This window comes from Pygocentrus nattereri, chromosome 2 (genome assembly GCF_015220715.1).
Source record: "Pygocentrus nattereri isolate fPygNat1 chromosome 2, fPygNat1.pri, whole genome shotgun sequence".
Taxonomy (NCBI): domain Eukaryota; kingdom Metazoa; phylum Chordata; class Actinopteri; order Characiformes; family Serrasalmidae; genus Pygocentrus; species Pygocentrus nattereri.
The window spans coordinates 30,621,518-30,645,428 of record NC_051212.1 but is presented as its reverse complement, the minus strand read 5'-3'; the positions used below and the strand labels follow the sequence as shown (position 1 = coordinate 30,645,428).

Here is a 23,911-nt window from a genome sequence, read left to right as displayed (position 1 = left end):
TGAGTTACAGTCATCCAAGCTGTGTGTGAAAGCTCTCAATGTTCCAGCTGCTGGATGAGGTGGTGAATCTCTGCTCTTTTTACTGTTCCAAAATGGAAAGAAGCCCACTCATTGTCATCATCTGCTTGTTTTGTGAGGAGCAAAGTATGTCTTCTTTTTAAAATCCCATTTGTTGTCATTTATCCCTGATAGATAAACTCCATACAATAATAATAATAAAAAACTTCAAAAATTGTAAACACAGCTAAGACTTAATAATATTTGGTAAAATTTCAACATATTGTAAAAGCAAAAACATGAATATTTATGCCCTCAAAATTGACATCAGCCCTCAACCTAGTCCAGCAGGAAACAATGACAACAAAGCAAATGCAATGAAAAAAGCAGACTATGTGTGCCATTCCAGACTAATATACCATTCCAGGTTGTGAAAGGACTGTGAAGGGGCACTTTTTAATACCCTCTATGGTATTAAAACAGTCTACGGGCATGGCTGACGTTCATCTTTAAATGACTCTGAAACTGGCTTCCTATTTGCAAGCTTTTTAATTGAATGTTCCATTCCACCTTAAATGCTACAGCTTGGACAGGAGCCAAAATGTAGCTGCGGAACCATTTAAAGTGGAATTGAATATTCTCAAAACAAGCTGGCGAACAGGGAGCCAATTTCAGCTCCCACATGTTTAACCCGATCCTGGACTTCAAAGCTGTTAGTCTGCTCTATAGATTTCCCTCAGGACAGTTTCTCAAACCTGTTTAACACTGAAGAGAAGGAAAAGACTTTATTGGCATCACAACCCAAAGAGCAACCTGTAAGTAGCTACTCCATGATGTGTAACTGTACCAACTTTAAAACAGCTGAAGATGAGCATCATAAATTGCTAACAACTTTAATTTACTTTGTGTTGTTGTCCACATCAAAAGCAAATACTATACTTAGTATAGGTAATGTTAGCTAAAAGCAAGCTCCAAGTGCTAAACCTATGCAGAGATCATCAAATCATTCATGAGTCCACCAAAAAATGAAAACAGCTTGTTTCACTCTAGGGCCAAATCACAGGGTTGTAAATGGGTGAGTAAAACCGCAACTGGGTATTTTTCAGTCCAAAGTCACATACCTACGTAGCCTATCAGAGAACAATTTAAAATACTGAATAAATGAATTCTGCTGCACATTTACTTCACTGCCTCAAATAAGCAATCGGTGGAACGCATAATGAAAAAAAGGTCTGCCTCTTCAGTCTCCAATCAATCCTCCTTGCTTGCTCCTTAACTTCTGTAAACATCACCCTAAAATCACACACAGCCTATGACTCACACCTCTCGGTAAAAACAATGTCACGCTCTTCTCACCTCCAGCATGCCAGTTATTTGTATCCTTCCATGAGGAGTTTTTCCCCTCCTCTCCCGCCTCTGCAGTGAGCTCCAGCAAGGCCCTGGCCACCTTCAGGACCACACCATCTACCAAATCTCTAGGGAGAGCTGCGCAGTTTCTCACTGTCTCCGTCTTCTCTCTGGGTTGGAAGCCGCTTCCCCACTCACTTCCTGGTTCAGGGATCTCCTGTCCATCTCCATGGTGATTATGTCTACTGTGGTCTTTCTGAGTGACATTAGTGAAGCTTGTGTACGAGACCTGCCGTCCCCTGATGTAGTCTGTTCTCCTCGCTTCTGCTAGCTCTCCTTCAGGTTCCTCATAACTCCTACTCCTCCCAATTAGGCATACCTGCAAAAAAAAAAATGTCATGATGCAACGTGCTGAGATTTTGGACTCTGCTTCAGAGAAGCATTGCTTGTCTTCACTTTCCACAGCAATTTAAACGTGTTAACCACCATCAGCTGAGTCTAAGTTGGCCTGACAGCCTGTCTGGTAGTGTTTGGATGGCACATAACTACATTTTTCCATAAAAGTTCAGAACTAAAATGAAGATTCACTCAGGTTCTCTAGAACTACACTACACATCCTTAAAAGAATCATATAATGGAAAACTGAATTTTCCACACGTTTTTGAAATAATACAGTTTGATGTAGTATATAAACACGGTAGAGTTCCAAAATGCATAATTCACTATCCCCCAATATATGGAAACCAACCAGAAGAATTTCATGAAAATCAACACATTTATACATGCCCACCTATTCAGCCTACAGTAGTTTAGCTCCACCTACTCACACTGAAGGTATAGAGCAGGGGTGCTCGATCCTGGTCCTGGAGATCAACCACTCAAGAGTTCAAATCTAACACATCTTGTTCAGTCAGAGCACCTGAAGGCCTTGATTACTTAGATCAAGTGTGTTAGAGTAGGGTTAGAGCTAAACTCTGTAAGGTGGTACATCTCAAGGACCAAGAACTCCTGTTATAGAGAGTGTATCAGTCCTGCATGAGGGACAATACATGGCAAGATAAATCAGTTCAGCAATAATGTATATCAGTCTTAAAGGTAATGTAACATATAGTTGTGTAAAAACATTTAGGTGTGTCTGTCAAATTACATGTTTTGTTGATGAAAGTGAAAATAAGTTTAGACGTCATCTACAGGGAATAAGCTTCTGCAATTTTAATGCACAATCACAAATATTTATTTGCTGAATTGAACACTAAATATGGCCTGTGCAAAAGTTATGGCACATTTTATATTTTCCTTTTTCTCACACTTTTAAACTCATCAAATAAATAAAAATACGCAATACTTTTTCTTCTCTGTAGAAAATGTGTTATTTTATTTAAAAAATGTAATTTGACCAATTTAAAAAACATTTAAAGATTTTACCAGGGTCAGTGTTTAAATTATTGCTTATGACTGTAAAGCTTGCTTAATTCTAAGGGCTGAAGAGAGGTTGGAAAATGATGATGTAAACATTAATTATGACTGTTTTTGATACTAAAACCACATGAATATTGTAAGGTAACCTCAGGAGGAAAAAAATAAAATATAAGAAAACATAGACTTTCAACATAAGGAGTAAACATTCTGAATATTTTCATTGCTCACAAGTCAATTTGTATGCTGAAATCTATAGTTTACTTCTAAACCAATATTTTGATCAACCATAAGCAAGCTTTAGGTCATATTAATGACATTTTAGTGTTCAAGTAGTTAAGCAACAATGTTACTGTCATAAAGCTAGGCAAACCTCTCAGAGTGCAAAAGATGACATCTAAGAACAGATGATGTGCCAATTAAATGATATTTTGCCCTTTCCACTGACATGATCGAAGCCTTACAGTGGGTGATGATTAGAACATTAAAGATAACTAATTCGTTTTCTTCTGGTGACAAAAGTAATGACAGAAGAATGTCTAGCTTACCCGTTTAGTGGAGGGGATTCTCAGGCAGTCTTCATCTGTTTGGAAGCCACATGCTCCACTGACCTCAGAGATGAAGTCTATGTATTCCCTGTACTGAGTCTTCTTACAGTGCCGCCGCTGGTATTTCCCACAGAAGTCAAAAAAGCAGCAGGGGAGCACAAAGTAGCGGCAAGAGTAGGACGATCTGTGGAATCAGGCAGGTTGGAACAACTCTTAAGATTCCAATGATATCCTAATATCTAGGAAAATTTTAGTCAAGCACTTTGGTCTGAGGCCTTGCAGCTGTGTAATCAATTACTGTTTTGCATATTTTAATCTTTTAGCTCAAAATAGCAGGCCATGGTGCCAAGACCACACTTGCACTTCAGAGCAATTTTTAAATCTTAAAAATCTTAAAATATGCCAAATAATACAAATATTACTTTTTATATAATAGTTGGACAACATATGGAGTCAGAGGAAACAGACGTAGTCAAACTGTTTGGAGCTAGTCTGCTTCCCTGCACTGCCAAGTTTCAAACAATGGCAAGAGCCAAGACATGATTCAGCTGGCAGGCTAAATATCTCCACCTAGTGTCTAATGCATCAAAAACTTGCCAGACTGAACAAACAATATACCATAGTTTATACAATGCTATTCTTAGAAACTATAAACATTTCTATCATGCAAACATACCCTGAACCAGCTAGAAAGCTTCACATAACACTATATATTCCAGCTTCATAATTTATACATAATCTCTCAGACGTTCTCTGCTATTTCACTGCAAGCCACAGTGGATTAATTGATAATGACTTTAACAGTTATGCTGAGGTCATTTTCAAGATGTTTCCTCAGGGTACAAGCATATTTATGAGAGTTCCATGGTGATGACTTTCTTTAAACTAACTTCAGCTCAGCAGACAGGACACTGACAGGGCACATCCCCAGCCACGGGTCTCAAGCAATCGAGGACCAGCAAAGAGCAACACCAAGTCCTCAAACCCCTTCATAGTCATTTAGTGGAGATCAGGTGGTCCTTCAGTGCTAGTACTAAATTGCAAGCACTGATGACTTGCCTGGCTGCTATAACAGGGATCCATGGCGTGAGCTCATCCGAGTGATTTCCAATCAGCCAGTCCGTCTCAGGGAAGAGGAAGCTTGCACTGGGTGTGATTGCCTTTTCCTGAAATAGACAAGAGCACCCGGTGCATTTCATTATCAGCGGCCAAAGGTGTAATGACATTGAGTCAGTCATCTCCGTCTGAAAATGGAAAAGGAACAAGCAGATCTGCTTGAACAGGGTTTCATGTGGTGGAAGGATCAAACAAATTTTTAGTAACAATGCTGCATTACAGTGTCACTGAGCTTGTACCTTAGGATGCATTATTGTGTTATATATGTAGGATCAGTTATCTATTTCAGCACTAAACATAGCTTGATTTAGGTATATACCTTAGATAATATGAAGCCTTTACAGCTGCTTATAATGGACTAATTAATAAAACTAAAAGAAAAATCCATTAAAACGTACCTACTTGATGAATCAGCAAGGATTAGTTGGCAATATGCTGAAAGCTAACGTATACTTCAAATTCCCATACTAGTCTAGAGAAACAGCTTGACCTCCTCCCAGTGTATCCTTTTCAAATAAAGTATTTTGGAACCTTTGTGAGGCTATCTATGGTTTCTTTTTGTTAAATGCATTTTATTGTTTGGTCATCCTGTTTTAACCTGATGACTCAATTAATAATACAGAGTCATGTGCAAAAATCTGAACACCCCTGGTCAATTAGTGAAAATAACACACCTTCTACAGAAACATAAATATGGCATTTTTGTCTCCAAAATTTAATGCACAATGCCACATATTGTTTTACTGATGGCTACAGCCCTAGAAGAGATAATAAAAACTAGCACAGTAACTTTAGTTCTCTGTCCCATAATGCTAAACTTGGACAACACATTCTGCACTTTTTATCTACTGCTGAGGAAAACATGGACTAACCTACTGACTGTCCTTGAAAGACAAACTATACAGACTATTAAAGATAGATCAGAGTTTCCAATACAAAGGAATCACTACAATACCCAATGCATTCACTCAAGTGAATAATATACATGAACATGTGAATACAACTACTTATGATCACATTATTAACATCTGAGCATCTGAGAACCTAAAGAATAAAACTACTGCTAGATGACATTTCATTTTCCCACTACCACCCACAACATCCCAGACTGTATCAGTGCAGATGGACACACCATGTGTTTTACTGATGTTTCATGACTACAGGGACTCCAACAGTACATGACTGCCTATCCTAAAAGCACAGCAATTCTCATCAGGCATGGCCCTGAATAACCCCTGTGCCTCCTTTCACAGCAAAACACCATAAATAATACAGCTCTAGGGACGTTCTGAGTCTTGTTTTGTACAGAAAAGAGTACAAGAATTGTCTACGATTAAAGTGAGGAAAGAATAGTCATGGTTTTACTGAAGAGCATTACAATTTAGTGGAGAAACAATCTCATGCAAGGAAAGGTATACAAATCTGTAAACGCAATCCTCTTTTGAAGATGAAGTTACAGCATTAGAAGAAACAGTATTAGCTACAATACTTGAGGTAGTACTTACAGTAATGTAAATGAAGTAATATCAGAACAGAAGAAATGCATTTCTTTTCTACAACAGTGTCATTGCTTTACTATCGTTTTCATTATACTGTTATACCTTTAATGCAACATAAATCTAAATAATAGCACATTTTTCTGCCATACTATGATCTATTGCTGAGTGAAACACAGGATCTCTGAATTAGCTGAGCTTTCTTGCAATGATAAGTGGTGTTGTTTCTAAATATAATTTCTTAATATCAATTTTTGCCTGTTCACTGATGCACAGTGATGTAATAAAAACTCAAGCTACTTTCAAGGAGGGCAAATATAATTTTTTTTATTAAAGATTACAGGAAAACAAGAACTTAACCTTTCAATTGGTATGGTACGATACTTAATTTGAACAGGGACATGAAGTAACGGTAAAAAAGGTAAATTTTCAGTTTAAGCTGGTGTTTGAGAAAACAAGAAAAAACAAGAAAAACAAAAATAGAGGGGTAGCCCCTGATTCAAGATGACAATTAAATAAGACACTGTCTACAGCAGTGGTCACCAACCCTGGTCCTGGAGATATGCTTTTCCACAGAGTCTCCAACCACTATCTGCCACACCTGCTCAGCTAATTAACTCCAGGAGTTCTCCAGAAGGGGTAGGGGGGCAGCACAGTTTCGGGTTATAACTCAGGGGAAGAGTTGGTGACCACTGGTTTAGACCAAGAAACATTCTAGTACTACTACTCTATAGATACTCACAAATCAGAGGAAACCCTTTAATATGACACAATGTTATTTTAATACATACAAAAAATTTACAATTTATGTTCAGACCTGAAAAAACCAGATACACTCTACTGTTTGCCTTTAAATTTATATATAATCAGTGACCTTTGCTTTCTTAGTGTAATGTAACACTGTTAGACATCTGGAGGACTCTTCATTACTCCCATGAAGCACATAATAGTGCATCACTGGTATGAGAGAGCCTTCGGACAGAATGTTTTGCTCACTAAAGTGAAACAATTGCCAAACAGCCTGTAGATGAAGAAGTATTCTGAAAATGGGGAGATCTTTATCTGTAACCCTCTTCTCAAAAGCCTGACAACAAAACAAAACCATGGCTATTAACTGGAAATCTATTTTTCATTCTTAGCCTTGTAGATATTTTTGATGTTGTCTCTAAGGGTTAGTCATCACCAGTTTGCATCATTAAAGGACTTCACATGACAGTGTTAGCAGTCCTGTTTGGATGAAGGCTAACACGTGCCTTGCTTTAAAACACGTGAAGGCAGACACAGCATCTACTAGCAGCTTATCTGTCTTTGTCACTGAAATATATAACAGCAAAGTGTGCACATTCCTGTTGCTATGGCAGCCTATCCTTCTCACAAGTTCCACTCAATTAGCATGCAACTGCAAATTTACCCTTTCTTTTTGTATGACAACAAGCTCCAATTTGTAATAATTTGTCATTATTGATATGGGAAGCCAAATAAAAAAAAGCATAAAGATTTCTCAGTTCACCTGGTTAACTTAAAACAAAAAGGATTGTCCAATATAAATGCTCTTTCCTTATTGGACTGACCCTAAATCATCTGTTCCAACTCAGAAATCCTGCTTTATGAAATATCCTCCTGGTTCATGTGTGTTCAGACCTGGACTAGAAAAAATGAGTGCTTTGTTCCTGAAGACTGGATTGACAAGTGTTCACTATGTACTATGGCACTGAGCAATTCGATCTAATTCAATTTAGCATTCAGTTCCCACTCAGAGGTTTATTTACTTCATTTTTTCATTTTTTTTACTTCAACCCCAATTCCAAAAAAGTTGAGACGCTCTGTAAAATGTACACAAAATGTAAATAAAAATAAAATGCAATGATTTTCAAAGCTCACTGATCCATATTTTTATTCACAATAGAACATAGATCACATATCAGATGCTGAGAGCGAGACATTTTACCATTTCATGAAAAATATCAACTTATTTAGAAAATGATAACAGCAACGCATCTCAAAAAAAGTGGGGACAGGGCCATGTACACCATTGTGTAACATGCCCACTTTGAACAACAGTCTGTAAACGTCTGGGAAGTGAGGAGACCAACTGCTAGAGTTCTGGGAGAGGAATGTTTCCCATTCTTGTCTGATGTAGGACTCTAGCTGCTCAACAGTTTTGGGTCCTCTTTGCTGGATTTTTTGTTTCATGATGCGCTAAAAGTTTTCTAGTTTTAATGCCATTGTAATGGATGCAGTACGTGGTTTAGCACCGTCTTGCTGAAATAAGCAAGGCCTTCCCTGAAAAAGACACTGTCTGGATTGCAGCATAGGTTGCCAAAACCTGTATATTTCATTCAGCATTAAATATGCCTTCACAGATGTGCAAGACACACATGCTATGTGCACTAATGCTATACCATACCATCATGGACACTGGCTTTCAGCCTGTCGCTAATAACAAACGGGGAGACCTCTAGTCTGGAGGATGCAGAGTTCATTATTTCCAAAATAAAATTTCAAATTTTGATTAATTGGACCACAGGACACTTTTCTGCCTCAGTCTATCTTAAATGAGCTTGGGCCCAGAGAAGTTGGCAGCGTTTCTGGCTCCTGTTTATATATTTAACTTGCATTTGTGGATTGCAGAGCGAATTGTTTTCACAAACAATTATTTCTGGAAATGTTCCTGAGCCCATGCAGTGATTTCCAGTACAGAATGATTCCTGTTTTCAGTGCAGTGCCAGCTGGGAGCCTGAAGATCACAAGAATCCAATACTGACCATTGGCCTCGTCCCTTAAGTACTGAAGGAATTTATTGTTTTGAATTGTGCTATATTTGTGCCATAAATTCTGTATTGTGTGTGTCCATACTGTATACAGAACATTCTTCTGTCTATTCTTGTTTATCCCTATATGGTCGTGGTGGTCACACCTGTTACTGGTCCTGTACAAGCTGGGTCTAATCTTGGCATCAGTCCAGCTATATAACTGCGTCAGCCCTATGTCTTACGGGCTGGCTAGGTGTCTGGTACCTGCGCGCAAATGAATAAAGATCTCTGCAGAGAACAACAGGCTTGATTGCCTGGATTTCCAAGGGTTTGAAATTCTACAGTACAGAGATTTCTCCAGATTCTCTAAATCATTTGATGATATTATGTACTGTAGATGGTGGGATATCCAAAGTTTTTTTCCAGCCTTCTGTTGCCCTTGCCCCAACTTTTTTTTTGAGATGTGTTGCTGCCATCAAGTTCTAAATTAGTTAATGTGTTTTCATGAAATGGTAAAATGTCTCACTTTCAACATCTGATATGTGTTCTATGTTCTTTTGTGAATTAAATAATGGGTCTATGAGATTTGCACATCTTTGCATTCTGTTTTTATTTACATTTATGTACATTTTTAACATGGCATCACAACTTTTTTGGAATTGGGATTGTATTTAATTCTAGTCAAAACAGCCATTAAGTACATCATTAATTTTTCAGCATCAGGAAAAAACAGAAAACATATTTAACACCTTTAGATATTTAGTGTGTCCACTCTTTGTCCTTATTACAGCTTCCATTTTATTTGGGAGATTTGCTGTTTTTCAAAGAAAGTGACAGGGATATTTTTTCCACACCTCCAAGTCCAAAGTCTTATCTATGATGATGTATGGTATATTTTTGTCTTAAACATCTTTCAGTCATCAAAGGACCACATCACAATATCTACCACCTCACACTACAAGGTTATGCTCATGAATCAGCTGCCTGATCTGTCCCATCTCTCAGAACCTGAGATCTCACAGAATGTAACTTTACATCAAAACACACATGGCAGAGGACACCAAGGCACAATTTAATGTGCCAGTTTTGTCCATTTAGCAGTATGAAAGTGAAAGAAAATGTATTTTATTTTTTTAAATGTTGATTACATGTTTAACATGTTGATCACTCTGTCTTTCCCATTATGTCAACATTGTGTATCATATGAGAGAATTCTTGCCCTCAGCACTACACCATGTGGAGCAAATACTGACTATGTTCAAAACTGAGTCAGTAAAGACAGGACTGTGAGAAGATTTGAGGGATAAAGATTGGATTATACACACTCTATTATAAGGGATAATCTAGGAAGACAATCGTTTAAGATTTTTCTGAATTCTGACACCTTTTGCGAATGTCGAGACAAATGGACTCAAATAGACTTGTACTTCCTGCTTCTCATGGTTTTTGTGATGTTGAGGTCTGGTCTTTGGAGTGGTCAGTCCATCGTTCTGGGAAAAACATTCTTTTTTTAAATTACAAGAGTTTTTTGTCTTGTTCATTAGCAGTTACACATCCTTTCACAGTGTTGTCTTCTCACCATGGAAGGATGGACAGAAACACCTGTGGATTTTTTCAGATCTGAAGCAAGAGTAGGACTTGATTTTCTCCTCTCTCTCAAAGACGAAAACTTCAAGTACTATTTATCAGATGATGACAGTTTTGGTGGTTTATCAGGTATTGCACTGTTGTTTAGAGTCCCAGTTTTTCAATATTTAAATATATATATATATATATATATGAATCTCCAGTTTTGGAAACTCTTGTTTTTTTCACTTATTTTTCTTTGAAACCACTTTCTCATGCAAGTGAGCTATTTTATATATCTAATTTGTGTTTAAAGGCCATTCGGACTGGAGTTAAAATAAATCAAGAACGGTATCTGACTTTTGCAGAACATTGTTTAGACTTTAATTTTATATCTTTATACTTTACATTCTTATTGACTAGTTAGGATATCAGTTAGTTCATATCATATCATATCATCTGTTTACATCTTATTCCATTCTCTTAGAAGACACAAAAAGGAAGCAACTATACTGGTTGTACATTCTTACCTCTAGATGTGTGTTGGGCCCATACAGATCCCAGATTTTCCGCTTGCGCACATCAATACCCTTTCCAGGGTGCTGTAAAAGAAAGAGTGTGTGACCGCCTTAGCCAACAAAATCAGTCACTCTAATCAGCCCAGGACACTGGCTACATCATGGTTACAGTTCATTATTCCATTTCACTGTGAGTGTGAGTGTGTTCGCGGCTGAAGGGGATAGGGCTGAAATTCTAATCTATTATATGATTAAAAAGGCGGAGGACAAGCCAGGCCGCTTCCTGATCATCTTCACCTGGCCTCTAGCATGTCATTGATTTTAATGGTGGATCAATAATGGCAGATTAGAAGACCTCAGTGGCAAAGGTCAAACTGGAAGTAGAGGGAGTAATAACTTCATAGCACAGCGACTGAAATGAACTTACCCCTTCATTATTCAATATATGAACCAGCAGACCGTTTCCACAGCCGAGGTCCACAAAAGACTGTCTGGATGTCACTCCTTTTTCAGCACGCTCTTCAGCCCACAAAACCTGTGCGGTGACAATTTGGTTTCCTTGTAACTTTTCAATTGGGCGTAAAAGCTTAAAGGAATACTCCACTGTTTTTCTATTGCAATATGTATCAGCTGCATTTGTAGCATATTCTTGATTTTCACAAACAGTGATGATTTTTTCCAAGGACTAAAACACAAAAAACATTATGTCCATTGGCTTTTACTATAAATGTGTTTCAAATTGTCCATTGTTATCAACACTGGCGACAGATGTATCAATTGGACATTAGGTTGAAAAATACTGGAGTATTCCATTGAATGAAACAATAGATAACAGAAAACTAAGTGGCCACCCACAACCACAAGATGCTGTGTTAAACTGTATGTCAACTGTCATTTACAGGACACAACACAGTAAAGAAACAAGGACTGAATTAAAGTAAACTTACCAAGAGATATGTAGCAATGGCAACATCTTCAAAGACAAACTTCTCAGGATCAGTAACTTCAGGCCAGACCTGGGACAGGATTGTATTAACTCTACAGAGTTAATAACTGTAACGCTCTTTTTTCTGAGCTTCCTAAAACAAAACAATCTATCCTCTACAGCTCATACAAAATGCACAGCATGGATCCTAATGAAAATAAAAAGAGAGCCCCTTTTTGAAAGAACTGCACTGGCAGCCTGTATTTTTGTAAGAGAGATATGAAAGTTCTCTTATTGGTTTATAAAGCTGTAAATGACCCTAAAACAACTACGTACCTCACAGAATGTCTGTCTGTTTATGTCTCATTACATCAGCAGATACTGGCCTTCTGCAGAAATCGTTGAGAGGCCTCTTTCGATTATTATGCTTCTAAACTGTGGAACTCAATTCCACCTTTTATAGACACTCAAGCTCAGTGCACACTTTTATGAAAGACTTGAAAATGTACTCTCTTTAATTATCTTATTTAATTAAAGCAATTAATTAAATTAATTGAAATTCTACATCTGTTTTGTGATTTATATGATTTAATATGCATCATTTTCTCTGTTACTGTTAAGCTTTAGAACCTGTTTGTACTGCAACTTGAGCTGCCATGAGTATGAAAAGTGCTCTGTATATAAACCTATAATTACTACAATTATTACTATAACTTTTACTATTGTTGTTGTTGATATTCTGATAATTATTGATATGAACATCATAATGTGATTATGTCAATATGATTATATTATTATCAAACCTAAAAACGGATTGTTTAGTACTTTCAATTTGCACAGGGCAAGAATCTTTGCACTGAAACATTATTAGCATTTCCTCACCTTGACCATCTCTTTGTATTTGTTCTTCAGCTGCTGGTAGAGAACGCTGTACTTCTCTACAGGGATGAGGGATAGAGTACTCTTGAACTCGCTGCTCTTATTCTCTATCGCCCAGCGTGCTAGTTTAGGAAGAAGCTCTGCTGTCAGCCAGGAGAGTTTGGGGTAGGCCACTCCGTCACTGAACCACTGATCAGGACTCAGTGCATGAAGACGCAGCACACTACACAAGACAGAACATAGCCGTAACTGTCCGCACAATCAGGTGGTTATCATGTTATACTCTACCGATTACTATGAAGAGAATTTTAAGGGCCTATATCATGGAAAAGCTCACATTCCTGGAATTTTGACAATTTTCTAAAATAAAAATCTGATAGTAGACTATTGTTAAAGTTTCCTCATCCAGTCCAAACAATCCATATACGGAAACTAAAATGAAAATGAAAAAAAGCAACCTTTTTAAAAGTTACTGTTTTTGTGATGTCACAAAAACCAATGAATTTACATATATCTGACTGTTTAGGTGACAGGTTGTTCTCACTCATTCACAGAGTGCTTCAGCCTGGACTGCTTTTTGACTGAGGTACAATACAGGTTCAATACAGGATCAGAAAAGAGCTCAATTACATACATTAGTTTTAAAGGCACACTAACAAAAACAGCCTGTTTATTTCCAGGGGATAAAGAGAAGTTGTAAAATGATCATTTAAAAAAAACAATGACTGTTTTCAGTACATAAAATCACAAACTTTATATGTGGAACTCAGAGGAAAAATGAAGTAATATGTTATCATTCATGTTATAAAGGGCCCATATCATATATTTGCTTATATTTCAAAGTGTTGTGTTTCTGCCTAAGTCTCATTATATTTAAGGAAAGTCACTCACCATTCATCTGTATTTTCCTCGAGCTGAATCTTATAAATATTACTTTTCTTGAGATTAACGTGACCTTCTCTGGTTTCTTCAATGGGAAGAAATGTCACTGCTTGGCCAATCAAATCTGAAATATTAATAAATAAATAAATAATAACGTACAGAATAATGAAGAGAAAATACGGGTGCAGATTCAGCTCCTTGCTGCTGGTCTTGACCCAACTAGGTTAGTTACCTTTGACTATGACCTCTTTGTACACGTTTCCATTGCAGTTTGGCTCTACTTTAGGAATAATGGTCCTGACTCCTACACACCAGCTTTCCTCAGCCTTAATGCCACTGTCCACAGTATAAACATGGATAAAGGGGAAAAGCTCGCTTAATTCGTGGCCATGTGTCCCGGTTAAGCGAGCCAGACAGCTGCCCAAGTCCTCAGAGCAGACCGCCTCATACTCGCTCTCCTTCACTCCACACAGCCTCTTATTCACAACATGAGGCTTCTTTATCCAAACCTCGGCGGCAGACCAAAACCCCTCCGCTTTACATCTGACGTCGAGGCTTAGCTCGGAGACTCTGGGCATTATTACGGAAAAGGAAACACAGCACTGCCTTAAAAGTTCCTCAGTAAACATAAGACAACTGCCTGCCTGCTCCAGCTTGGGACCTACTCTAGATGCAACATCTTCTGCTTTTCAAAAGAAAAGTCCTTGGGTGACACACGAAGTGTGAAGAGTAAAACAAATACATAAAATTTGCATTCACCACAAACAAAATTTAAAAGGTATGTTTGAGCTAAGGGTTTGGACAATATGCAATCTGTTTGCATATATTCTACCTAGCTTTTGTAAAGCTATTTTAGCCACGTTGAATACTTATATTTTGCGTTTATTTTCGGCGCTGGGTATTTACTAACACAAACTTGAACTGACTGACAAGAGATTTCTGTGGAATGTCTTTAATGTGGCGTGGTATAACATACCAATGTGAAATATTAAAGCTGATCGTAACACGTTGAGATGCTTATTTTAACACCCCGTGTTATTTAATTTCGTTCGTGTAAAGAAACTTTTATTTTATAGTAACCGCACAACACCCTCTGTCGAAGAGGTTTCAACTTTCACCCGAGGCTGGAACCTTCCTCTTCCGTTTCGGTGAAATCAGGTATGGCGGCTTCAGCTCATTCTCGGGAGAAACGAAAACATCATCGCTTGTAATCTTCTGATTTGATGAGTTATGCACAAGCAGTTTTCATCTGCATATGTTGTCTGTAGTGTATAGATCTGACGCCGAGTGATATTGGCTCAGTTATTCATCCGAGAGGTCTTATATTTTGAATCGCCCGAGCGCTAAACGGGAGGGTGAGCTAGTTGGCTAAACCGGTGTAAGTCAGAGGCCTCGCTGTTACAGACACACCGCTTTGTGTTCCTGCGGTGAACAGATATTTCATTTGGTATTGAGTAAGTGTGTGTAATGTGCCTTGTTAGACTGTAAAGTCGCGTCACCCTGTGTTGTAAATGAAAACGCGGCTTGTCCTGTTTCTTCTAAATTTGCACGCATCGCTCCGCAGGTCAAGATGGTTCAGCGCCTGACGTACCGCCGTAGGTTATCCTACAACACCACGTCCAACAAGACCAGACTGTGAGTACCGATTCTCGGTGCGGTGTTGACTGTAACCCGTCTCCTCTCTGGTGCGGCTGCTCCGCTGAATGTGTGAAAGCGCTCATGTTTGGTTATTATAAGGTTTGGCCCAGAACTTACTAAACAAGTTCCGTCTCTTCTCACTTCTAGGTCCCGAACTCCTGGCAACCGCATTGTGTATCTTTACACCAAGAAGACTGGTAAGGCTCCCAAGTCAGCGTGTGGGATCTGCCCCGGCACACTGCGTGGTGTAAGTATACTTAAGTACTAAAATGCTGACCACGTTTTGAAGCGTTACACAAAGTACTTTGCACGTATTAGAAATATGAAGGGATTTAAGGGTGGGCTCTTTTCATGTGACAGTTTGCTGAATAACATTGCATTACGGATTGCGTTTTAAACTAAATACTCTGGGACAGTGATATATCTATGCTCAGTATCACGAGAAAATTACTTTAACTTATAACACGTGATCGTATTTGACCACCGTTTCACACAGATGTGTAAGTAATTACTGAGTTCTGGAAGAGCAGGGTGGTTAGGTGATGCTTTGCTGGTCACCAGCACCCCTGAAATGAATGCTGTTTTTCTGTAAGACTAATCCAAACAGATGTAGTCCCAATTTTTGTATGTTTAATATGGGCGGCAGTGTACATAAGTATTTCTTATATTGGCACATCCCTGATTTGTTATAAAGCTTTTATAGGTTGAATGTTTTGAGATGCTGATTTTGTGTTTTTTAGGCATTGTGTAGAAAGCATTTAGAAGCTTTACTGTTGGATTACTTGTCGCAGTATATTTCTAATTCTGATTCTCAAGAGTTTCTGCACTGTTTGTTCCCTAATGTAACTTATTTTAAACACACACATTGCTTGATAATTAGTTGATGAGTCTGGTGTGTTGGTTACAGGGGAAACCACTGAAATTGGTTAGCGCAGGGCTGCTTAAAGACCAAATTAGGAGAAACACTAGTGCTTTAAAGAACATCTGGTTAGTTTTGTACTTTTTTTTGCTAAAAGTGTACGTCTTGAAATGGCACAGTAAGGTCATTTGTCAAGTTGCAAGTGCTTCTTTTGACAGTGTTTCAAGTAGTTGAGAAGTTGCCTTTTCCAATCTGAAGCCTGTCTTCTGTTTAAATATTTAAATCTAAAATTGTTGAGCCTGTACTTTGCTTTTTCTTGTTAAATTGTTTGAAGATCAGAGGTGGTTGACTGCAGCCATTTTTGCCTGTATATGGTGCTCTGACCTAATATTATGTACTTCAATTTAGATGCGTGCTGTGAGGCCCCAGGTCCTGATGAGGCTCTCAAAGACCAAGAAGCATGTGAGCAGAGCCTATGGTGGTTCCATGTGCGCCAAATGTGTGCGTGACAGGTAAAGGGCTTAAACCATTGTTCAGAGTTGGGTTTAATTGCTCTTGGGGAGTAGTGTTGGGTTTTGATAGCTTGGCTGCAAAGCTTAGCTTTTTATTTATTTATTTATTTTTTTTGCTCAGCTCAATGTCCAAGGGTATTTCATAGCAGGATTTTATAGTAAAGCTGGTTAACTGGAGGCTAACATGATTGTCCAATAGGAACCTCTTTTACCTATCCTCCTATTGGAAAACAGTGGTTAACTGGAAATTCTTGCTTTGTGAAATATTCACAGGACTCCATACATATGTCAGCCTTTAGTTGAGCAATCACTGTGATTTAAAGAACAATTTCACTTGAGTATTTAGTCCACAGTTCCAAGTAGAGTTCAATCATTGAGAGTTCATGCATAGTTGCAGGAAGGAGGAGCAGTATAACAGAATGTAATAATACCATTTGCAGGATGCCTTGTTTTTAGCGTTCTTGGTTGATTTTAAAAATGCTGACATGTGGGAATGATTGTAGGCACAGGATAAAACTGTTTGGAGTTATTGCAAATTTTTGCGATTAGGAAAATTTAGGTTCATATGGAGCTTGAAGTAATTAAGAAAGTGACTAACTTGTATCTTCAGACAATGTAAATACCTTGACAGCTTAAATTTAGATGTATGCAGATCATGAATGTAATTAGGTCAGTTTATGTATGATCTGTTTAAGAGAATTGGAACAGAATCCATTTGAACTGTCAGCTGGACACCACTAGATATTTGATTTATGTTGCTGATACTTTACTGATAATTTAGTGTAGTCCAGATATCCAGTAGGTGTCCTGCTGGCTTGTTTTCAGTGAGCAGTAATGGCATGGATGAGTGTTAGTGAGATCAGTGGAGGACTGTCCCTTTGATTAGTATTACAGTGCTCGTGTGGTTTTCTAACACTGGGGCAAAATAGATTATAGGTATCAGGTTTCTACATCATATTCATTGTGATAAATTTTATTACGCTAAGTTTCTTTAGATTTGAGTAAAAATGTACTTTGTGAAGCTAATGACCATTTTTCCTTTTTTAGGATCAAGCGTGCTTTCCTTATTGAGGAGCAGAAGATCGTTGTCAAAGTACTCAAGGCACAGGCACAGACTCAGAAATCTAAGTAAACGTGTTTGTACTTTAAAATAAACTTTTCGGAAACAGCCATTATTTGTCTTTGTATGTTCTGAAGTATGGAGGGGTTCTGGTGGTGCTTTGGTTTACAAAGTGATGAGGGTCTTTTCTGTAAGACAGTGTGCTGCAAGCAGTGTTTTTGTTGATCGTTTGAATGGTACTGTGGTCAGAAACAACTGATGGCTTTGATAAACTGCAAGGCAACAGATGGACTGCAGTCTCTAACTTACACCATCAAGGTGGGGCCATATGTGTGCGCAGTGTTATCTGCAAACGGCTGGTGTGTCTGCAGGATTTCGTTCCAGTCAAGATGGATCCCACCTGATTTTACATTGGTCTTGTGCTCCAGCTTTGCTGGGATGAAAGCCTGCCACAACACTGGCCTTTTGTACGCAAGAGTGCACACCACAGGGCAATGAGGCAGGGGGTCGTAATAGTGAAGTGGGTTTTATCTGATCTGTGCTTAATATTCTTTTTTTTTTTTTTTTTTTTTTCTTTTTTTTTTAATTTAAGGAGCAAAAGTAGAAAATTAGTCAAGAATTGGTCCAGGCAGAAATCTTCACTTCATATGAGGTGATGTCATTTATGTACATCTTCTGTAAGGGGAGGGTTCTCCACTTTTAGTATTACTTTACTATTAAATCTCTTGAATCAGGGGAACGTTCAGGAGTATTTTAGTCTAAATCTAGACTAGATTCTAGCTAGTAATTTTCAGGCCCCAAATAAAATGAATGTCCTTTCATTGGTCCACATCTGTCCTGTACAGTCAAGCCTCAAAATGTCAATTTCACTATTGAAGCAAGTGTTGGATCATTTCATCATACAGTTTACACAATGTTAATTGGAGCTTCCTTAACTGTATCTGAGTATCTCAAGTGCAAAAGCTAAAGCAAACGTCAGAGACTAAAACCTATCTTGGTTTATTGACTATATTTGAGGTTGGGGGAAACTACATTAGATTTTATTTGCTAGATCACTGTTAGAAGTGTGGAGTAGTCGAGAACTAAGTCGCATGTACACAAATACATGTTTAATGGATTTGTACGCTCAGTTCATAATACTTTTACTCAAGTATATTTAGGAGGAAAGTAATGACTTTTTACTCTGTTACATCTTGGTCGTGTTTAGTGACTGGTTCCCCTTTTTGTGTTCATTCTGTTTTGCTGGTGATAAAACTGCTGTTCGCACCTTTTATTCTGGAGCTCTTTGTATTTAAGACCAGGAGTGAATTTAAAAAAAAATCTAGAGCTGTGGCCTAAACCATGTACTGCCTTACTATATAGTATAGTAAAGTAGGTTTGATTATTATTACGTCAGCTTTAATGTGCAGACAGACATTGAAATACAACCATGTTGAAAGGTAAAACACGATCTTCATCAGTCAACAAAAACTGGTCAATTTGAATGAACAGTCAGGGCAGTCAACATACTCGCAAAACATTTTCCTCCTCCAAGACTACACCAGCCTTCAGTTATTACGTGGATGCTTCCAAATATTTTTTTAGATGTCCAAAAAAGGGGTATGTCAAAACTAATACTCCACCGTTAGAAGTGCAGTATGAACAGTAAAGTACGCGTTGAGATGCTGTCTAGAGGTGGGTACTGAAAAGGTTCCCCTGCGCTTCTACACTTCTGTTGATTTTGGAAAGGTGTTGGAGTTATTATTTCAATAAACAGTATACGGAGCCGCAAAGGTGGCATGGTAGTTTTTTTCTATAAGGCGTGGGCACGAATTAATATATTTAGGCCACGAGCATACCTACAGTTATAGTAATTCGTGACTTTTAAATATTAATTCATGGCTTCGTTAAGTTATTGCCTCAGTATATTAATTTCTTATTCTTATTATTGAAAAACAACCACAATGTCCGCGCTTAGTCTTACTCCACACTAACCGCTCCTGTCCAGCTTTGGTCCGCTGTATCTCGTGTGCTGCGGCCTTTATTGTGGAAGCTCCCTGAACATCCTGCAGCGCCGTTTCCTGTACACGTCGTCTTATCGCGCTGTTGAGCCTCCACCGCCGAGCTGCTGGAGCTTCGCGTTTGGAGAGGAGTTTGGTCATGGAGACTCTGGTTGGCCTCCCGTTCGCCGTGCTAGAATGTCCAAACATCAAACTGAAGAAGCCGTCCTGGCTCCACATGCCCTCGGCCATGACCGTGTATGCGGTGGTGATTGTGTCCTACTTTCTCATCACTGGGGGTGAGTAACGCTCTGCCATGAAACCGGCCGGCCCGCCAGGTAACCCGCGGGTTTACTACACGTTCATTCAGCCCAACTTGGTTCGTCTTAAACTTGCATTGTTTTTACAAGTCTTCCCAGGGTTTATTACTCTTTAAAGTCACCGAGTTGATAGTTTTGCTGCTGTCATTAGCTGAGCCAGCGAGCTAACCTAACCTAGCGTTAGCTATTTTGGCTGTTGCTAACGCCAGCTAGCTGTCCTACTAAACTGCAAGTAGGATTAGCCATATAAGTTAAAACACTTTGAGATATCGAGCTTCATCTTATGTATTTCCATAGTGCATTAGATAGGCGAGCGACTGGCAAATTGAATAAATAGCCATCAAGTCTAAAAATCTTGAGGGACATCTGCTAAGTAGCTAACTAGCTTGGTGCTGTGTGATTATTTTGTTCATGAGTGTAAACGATCCTGTTTTCAGGTATAATCTACGATGTGATTGTTGAGCCGCCCAGTGTTGGCTCCATGACTGATGAACATGGTCACCAGCGGCCAGTGGCGTTTTTGGCATACAGGTAGGTTTTGTCATCAGCCTGTGTTGCTTGTTAAATCACACTAATGTTTTTTGTAAGTTTGTGTGTTAAGGTTATGAAGCTTGTCTGGTTCAAAAAACATAGAACTGTATTGATTAACTGTGTCATGCCACGCTGTTATAACAGCTCCTGCATCTGCTGTAGTTAACCCCGCCTGTGGGGCTAGTTGTAATGTTTGCAGTCACTCCACTTTTGGCTGAAGTGTTTATGAACTGTATGTGCTGGAACTAAAGTTTGTTTTCATTTGTGGCAGAGACATGTGAGTGGATTTCTTTGCTATAACATTAGTCCTCAGATACTTTTAAAATTACATGGCAAAAACTAAAATGGGTTAGGTTCACCTATGATGTTAACACTGATGCATTAATTCAGAATAAAATACAGCTACCCCTCATGTTGAGGCACATTGTTGCCTCTGTTCTGTGTACCTTAGTGTCTACTAGCCAAACAAAACAAACACACTTGCCCATACTTGAAACTTCTGTTGGTGGGGCAAAAACCCAGCATCTCAAACTGTGGTACTGCACAGTTTGGTATTTTGCCTGCTTTTGTACACCTTTTAAACTTGGCAGTTGATGAGCTGAATCAGGTGTGATTAAGCACAGAAGCAGTCGTCTTCTCCCCAGCGTGCCTTCTTCTGATCAGACCACCATCATTCCAGACAGCAACAGCACAATAACCTGTCACCTCTGAGTCTTGACTCAACCCACTGCTCTACCTGAGCCATGACTTCAATGTTCCTCTTATCTTTGATTTTAGGGAAGTGTGGCAAATATGTATGTGAGATCAATGTATGATTCAAATTTTTTGATGTTAAATGTTTCCTCAAATTCGTCTGCTCTCTCACGCTTAGGGTAAATGGGCAGTACATCATGGAAGGTCTGGCGTCCAGCTTCCTCTTCACTATGGGCGGCCTTGGCTTCATTATTTTGGACCGCTCCAATGCCCCCAACATTCCAAAGCTCAACCGCTTCTTGCTGCTCTTTATCGGATTTGTGAGCGTACTGCTGAGCTTCTTCATGGCCAGAGTGTTCATGAGGATGAAGCTACCGTAAGTCTGTGATTCCTAAAGTCTGTTACTTTAGTGTTACTTCAAGTGTTAGTCTCTTAGAAGAATGGCTATAATTTGACTGTGGAATTCCACTGATTTTTGAAAATCTCTGCATAACTAAAGGGTTAAGATGGAAACGATCACTCAGAGAGGTGTGGTGTGAAATGTTCCTTTCTAGAGAATCTTTAGGAGTCAGTTGTTCAGAGTGGTGATAGGAACTGGATGCCTGAGGAGTTTCACACCTGTAAAAGCTCCCTCACAAAGTTATTGTATAGTCATCGTTAATATGTTGTCTGATGTCTGAGACATTGTTTTTTATGATAGTTTTAAAGAAAGAAAAAAAAAAAGACCATGGTCAACATGTGTGTATACATTTTTCTGAAATGAACCAATTCACGGCAAAACACTGAGAATTCTGTTTACTTCTCTATGACTGAATTGTGCAGACATTTTAAAACATGAGTGGAATTCTTTAACCATTTTTCACTCTAACCATAAAATGCTGTTTTTTGGGAGTTCATCAGTCCAGCCTTGTAATATGTTTAATTAAATGAGATTTTATAGTTTTATGTATTTTATAGTTATAAGTATTATAGATTTTTATTGTAAGCATTTTAATTATTTTTTAAATTAAATATCCATTAGCAGGTGTGCAGAAATGGTTTAACTAAGGGCCTCTACAGGTAGTACAGACTAAATCTTTTATGTATATTAGAGTTGCATGAAGGAAATGGTACCCAGTGCCTTAATGTGCTTGATATTACTCGCATACTGATTAAGCCTGATCCTAAACACTGAATTACTCTTTTAATATTGAATTTCCACTAAAAGGCCTAAGTAGTCATAGTCTGGATTGCTGTTATTGCTGCTGTCATGTGGTGTGATGTGTAGATGTTACACAGAGGTGCTTTTCATCAGGGCTGTCTTATTTCAGCTGCTAGAGAACATATTCACAATTCTTTGTTTCTTTGACTTTCTGTAATGTTAGTAATCATAAGCCAAAAATCATTGCATGAATGTCCTGTGTATGAGATGCTGCTTGGGCCTGATTGAGTGTACACACTATTTGTTCTTGTTTATATAAATATGTGTGAATGTGTTTTGTTTTGCAGTGGTTATCTCATGGGTTAAAGCTGCACAAACACAGACAAGGCCTTTAGTGTGGAACATCCCACAGGCAGAGAGCGACAAATGACCGTAGATGAACAGGAAACCCCCCTTCCAGTGCCAAGGATCAGTGTGATGGGCATTGTGTCTGCCCACCTCCTAATTTTGTGTCTGTGTGTGAATGACTTGTCCCCAAGAGCTCTATGTTGCTGACTAGAGTTTAGATTTATTGAATCCTGCAAAACTTGCATACCCACTGTTGATAAATATGGATAAGAAAAGGAAGGCTTGCATTGAATGGGAGCGCTGTGTTGAGTGATCAAAATCCATTTGCGTATGGAATCTAAAAGTGCATAAAGTGTTATGCACTTGTTTTGTACGAAGCTAGGAAAAGGCCTCACAACCTGGCAGCTGTGTGATGGGCTGTGTTTTTCTATATACAACCAAAATAAAATGTTTCCACAATTTGTGAGTTTTTTTTTTTTTTTTTTCTCCTTCTAGGATTTTCCTAATAAGTCACATTTACTCTGTCAGTTGGGTAGAAGAGTGTGTTCTTTTGGCAGAGTATAAACATGTGCCTCGAAGGACACATTTAATTATCACAGCCATTAGGGGTGTACTTTGTGTACTACTGGTGCCGGTCCCAAGCCCGGATAAATGGTGAGGGTTGTGTCAGGAAGGGCATCTGGCGTAAAACTTGTGCCAAATCTATCATGTGGATCACAAATATGATTGCCATATGGGATCGATCGAGGCCCAGGTTAACAACGACCGCCTCCGGTGCTGTTGACCAGCAGGGTGCCGGTGGAAATTGGACTACTGTAGGTCGAAGACCATCAAAGAGGAGAGGAGGAAGGTGGGTTAGAAGGCAGTGAGAGAGAAGGAAAGGCAGGAGTATGGAGGTTAGAGTAGGGACTCTGAACATAGGGACAATGACTGGTAAAGGCAGAGACCTTGCAGACATAATGGAGAGAAGGAAGGTAGATATTCTGTGTGTCAAGAAGACCAGATGGAAAGGAAGCAAAGCCAGGAACATTGGAGGTGGATTCAAACTGTTCTATCATGGTGTAGAGAGGAAGAGAAATGGAGTAGGGACAATCCTAAAGGAACAGCTTGGGAAAAGTGTTCTGGATCTAGAGAGTGTCAGCATCATGAGCCTGAAGTTGGAGGTTGATGGTGTGACTTTGAATGTGGTCAGTTCATATGCACCACAGGTTGGTTGTCAGAGGAGAAAGAGGAATTTTGGAGTAAGATGGATGAAGTGGTAGATGGTGTCCCTAGAGAGGAGAGATTAGTGATTGGTGCAGACTTCAATGGACATGCTGGTGAAGGGAACAGAGGGGATGAAGACGTGCTGGGTATGTATGGTGTGAAAGACAGAAATGCGGAAGGT

The 23,911-nt window shown here is 38.8% G+C and overlaps 3 protein-coding genes across 4 annotated transcripts in view; 2 read left to right on the top strand and 1 right to left on the bottom strand.

Moving 5' to 3' along the window:
* Positions 1 to 14,121, bottom strand: part of trmt44 (tRNA methyltransferase 44 homolog) — a 35,545-nt gene extending 21,424 nt beyond the window's left edge. For both annotated transcript variants that reach the window (XR_001858507.2, XM_017712574.2), the window contains exons 1-9: positions 13,676 to 14,121; positions 13,453 to 13,567; positions 12,565 to 12,784; positions 11,705 to 11,773; positions 11,185 to 11,292; positions 10,770 to 10,841; positions 4,368 to 4,474; positions 3,309 to 3,492; positions 1,354 to 1,723 (exon numbers count right to left, since the gene is read on the bottom strand). Coding sequence is in view for 1 of the 2 variants with exons in the window: in XM_017712574.2 (XP_017568063.1) it covers positions 1,354 to 1,723; positions 3,309 to 3,492; positions 4,368 to 4,474; positions 10,770 to 10,841; positions 11,185 to 11,292; positions 11,705 to 11,773; positions 12,565 to 12,784; positions 13,453 to 13,567; positions 13,676 to 14,072 (1,642 nt within the window). In the remaining variant the exon portion in view is untranslated. The remainder of the gene's footprint in view (positions 1 to 1,353; positions 1,724 to 3,308; positions 3,493 to 4,367; positions 4,475 to 10,769; positions 10,842 to 11,184; positions 11,293 to 11,704; positions 11,774 to 12,564; positions 12,785 to 13,452; positions 13,568 to 13,675) is intronic.
* Positions 14,122 to 14,522: 401 nt separating this feature from the next.
* Positions 14,523 to 17,624, top strand: rpl34 (ribosomal protein L34). The gene is made up of 5 exons (XM_017712576.2): positions 14,523 to 14,601; positions 15,008 to 15,078; positions 15,229 to 15,328; positions 16,349 to 16,452; positions 17,500 to 17,624. The coding sequence occupies exons 2-5, from the start codon at positions 15,014 to 15,016 to the stop codon at positions 17,582 to 17,584; spliced, it is 354 nt and encodes a 117-aa protein (XP_017568065.1). The 5' UTR covers positions 14,523 to 14,601; positions 15,008 to 15,013; the 3' UTR covers positions 17,585 to 17,624.
* A 1,938-nt stretch (positions 17,625 to 19,562) lies between these two features.
* On the top strand, positions 19,563 to 22,983 carry ostc (oligosaccharyltransferase complex subunit). The gene is made up of 4 exons (XM_017712544.2): positions 19,563 to 19,790; positions 20,249 to 20,342; positions 21,214 to 21,411; positions 22,524 to 22,983. Exons 1-4 carry the CDS (start codon positions 19,652 to 19,654, stop codon positions 22,540 to 22,542), a joined length of 450 nt encoding a protein of 149 aa, XP_017568033.1. The 5' UTR covers positions 19,563 to 19,651; the 3' UTR covers positions 22,543 to 22,983.
* Positions 22,984 to 23,911: the final 928 nt, after the last annotated feature.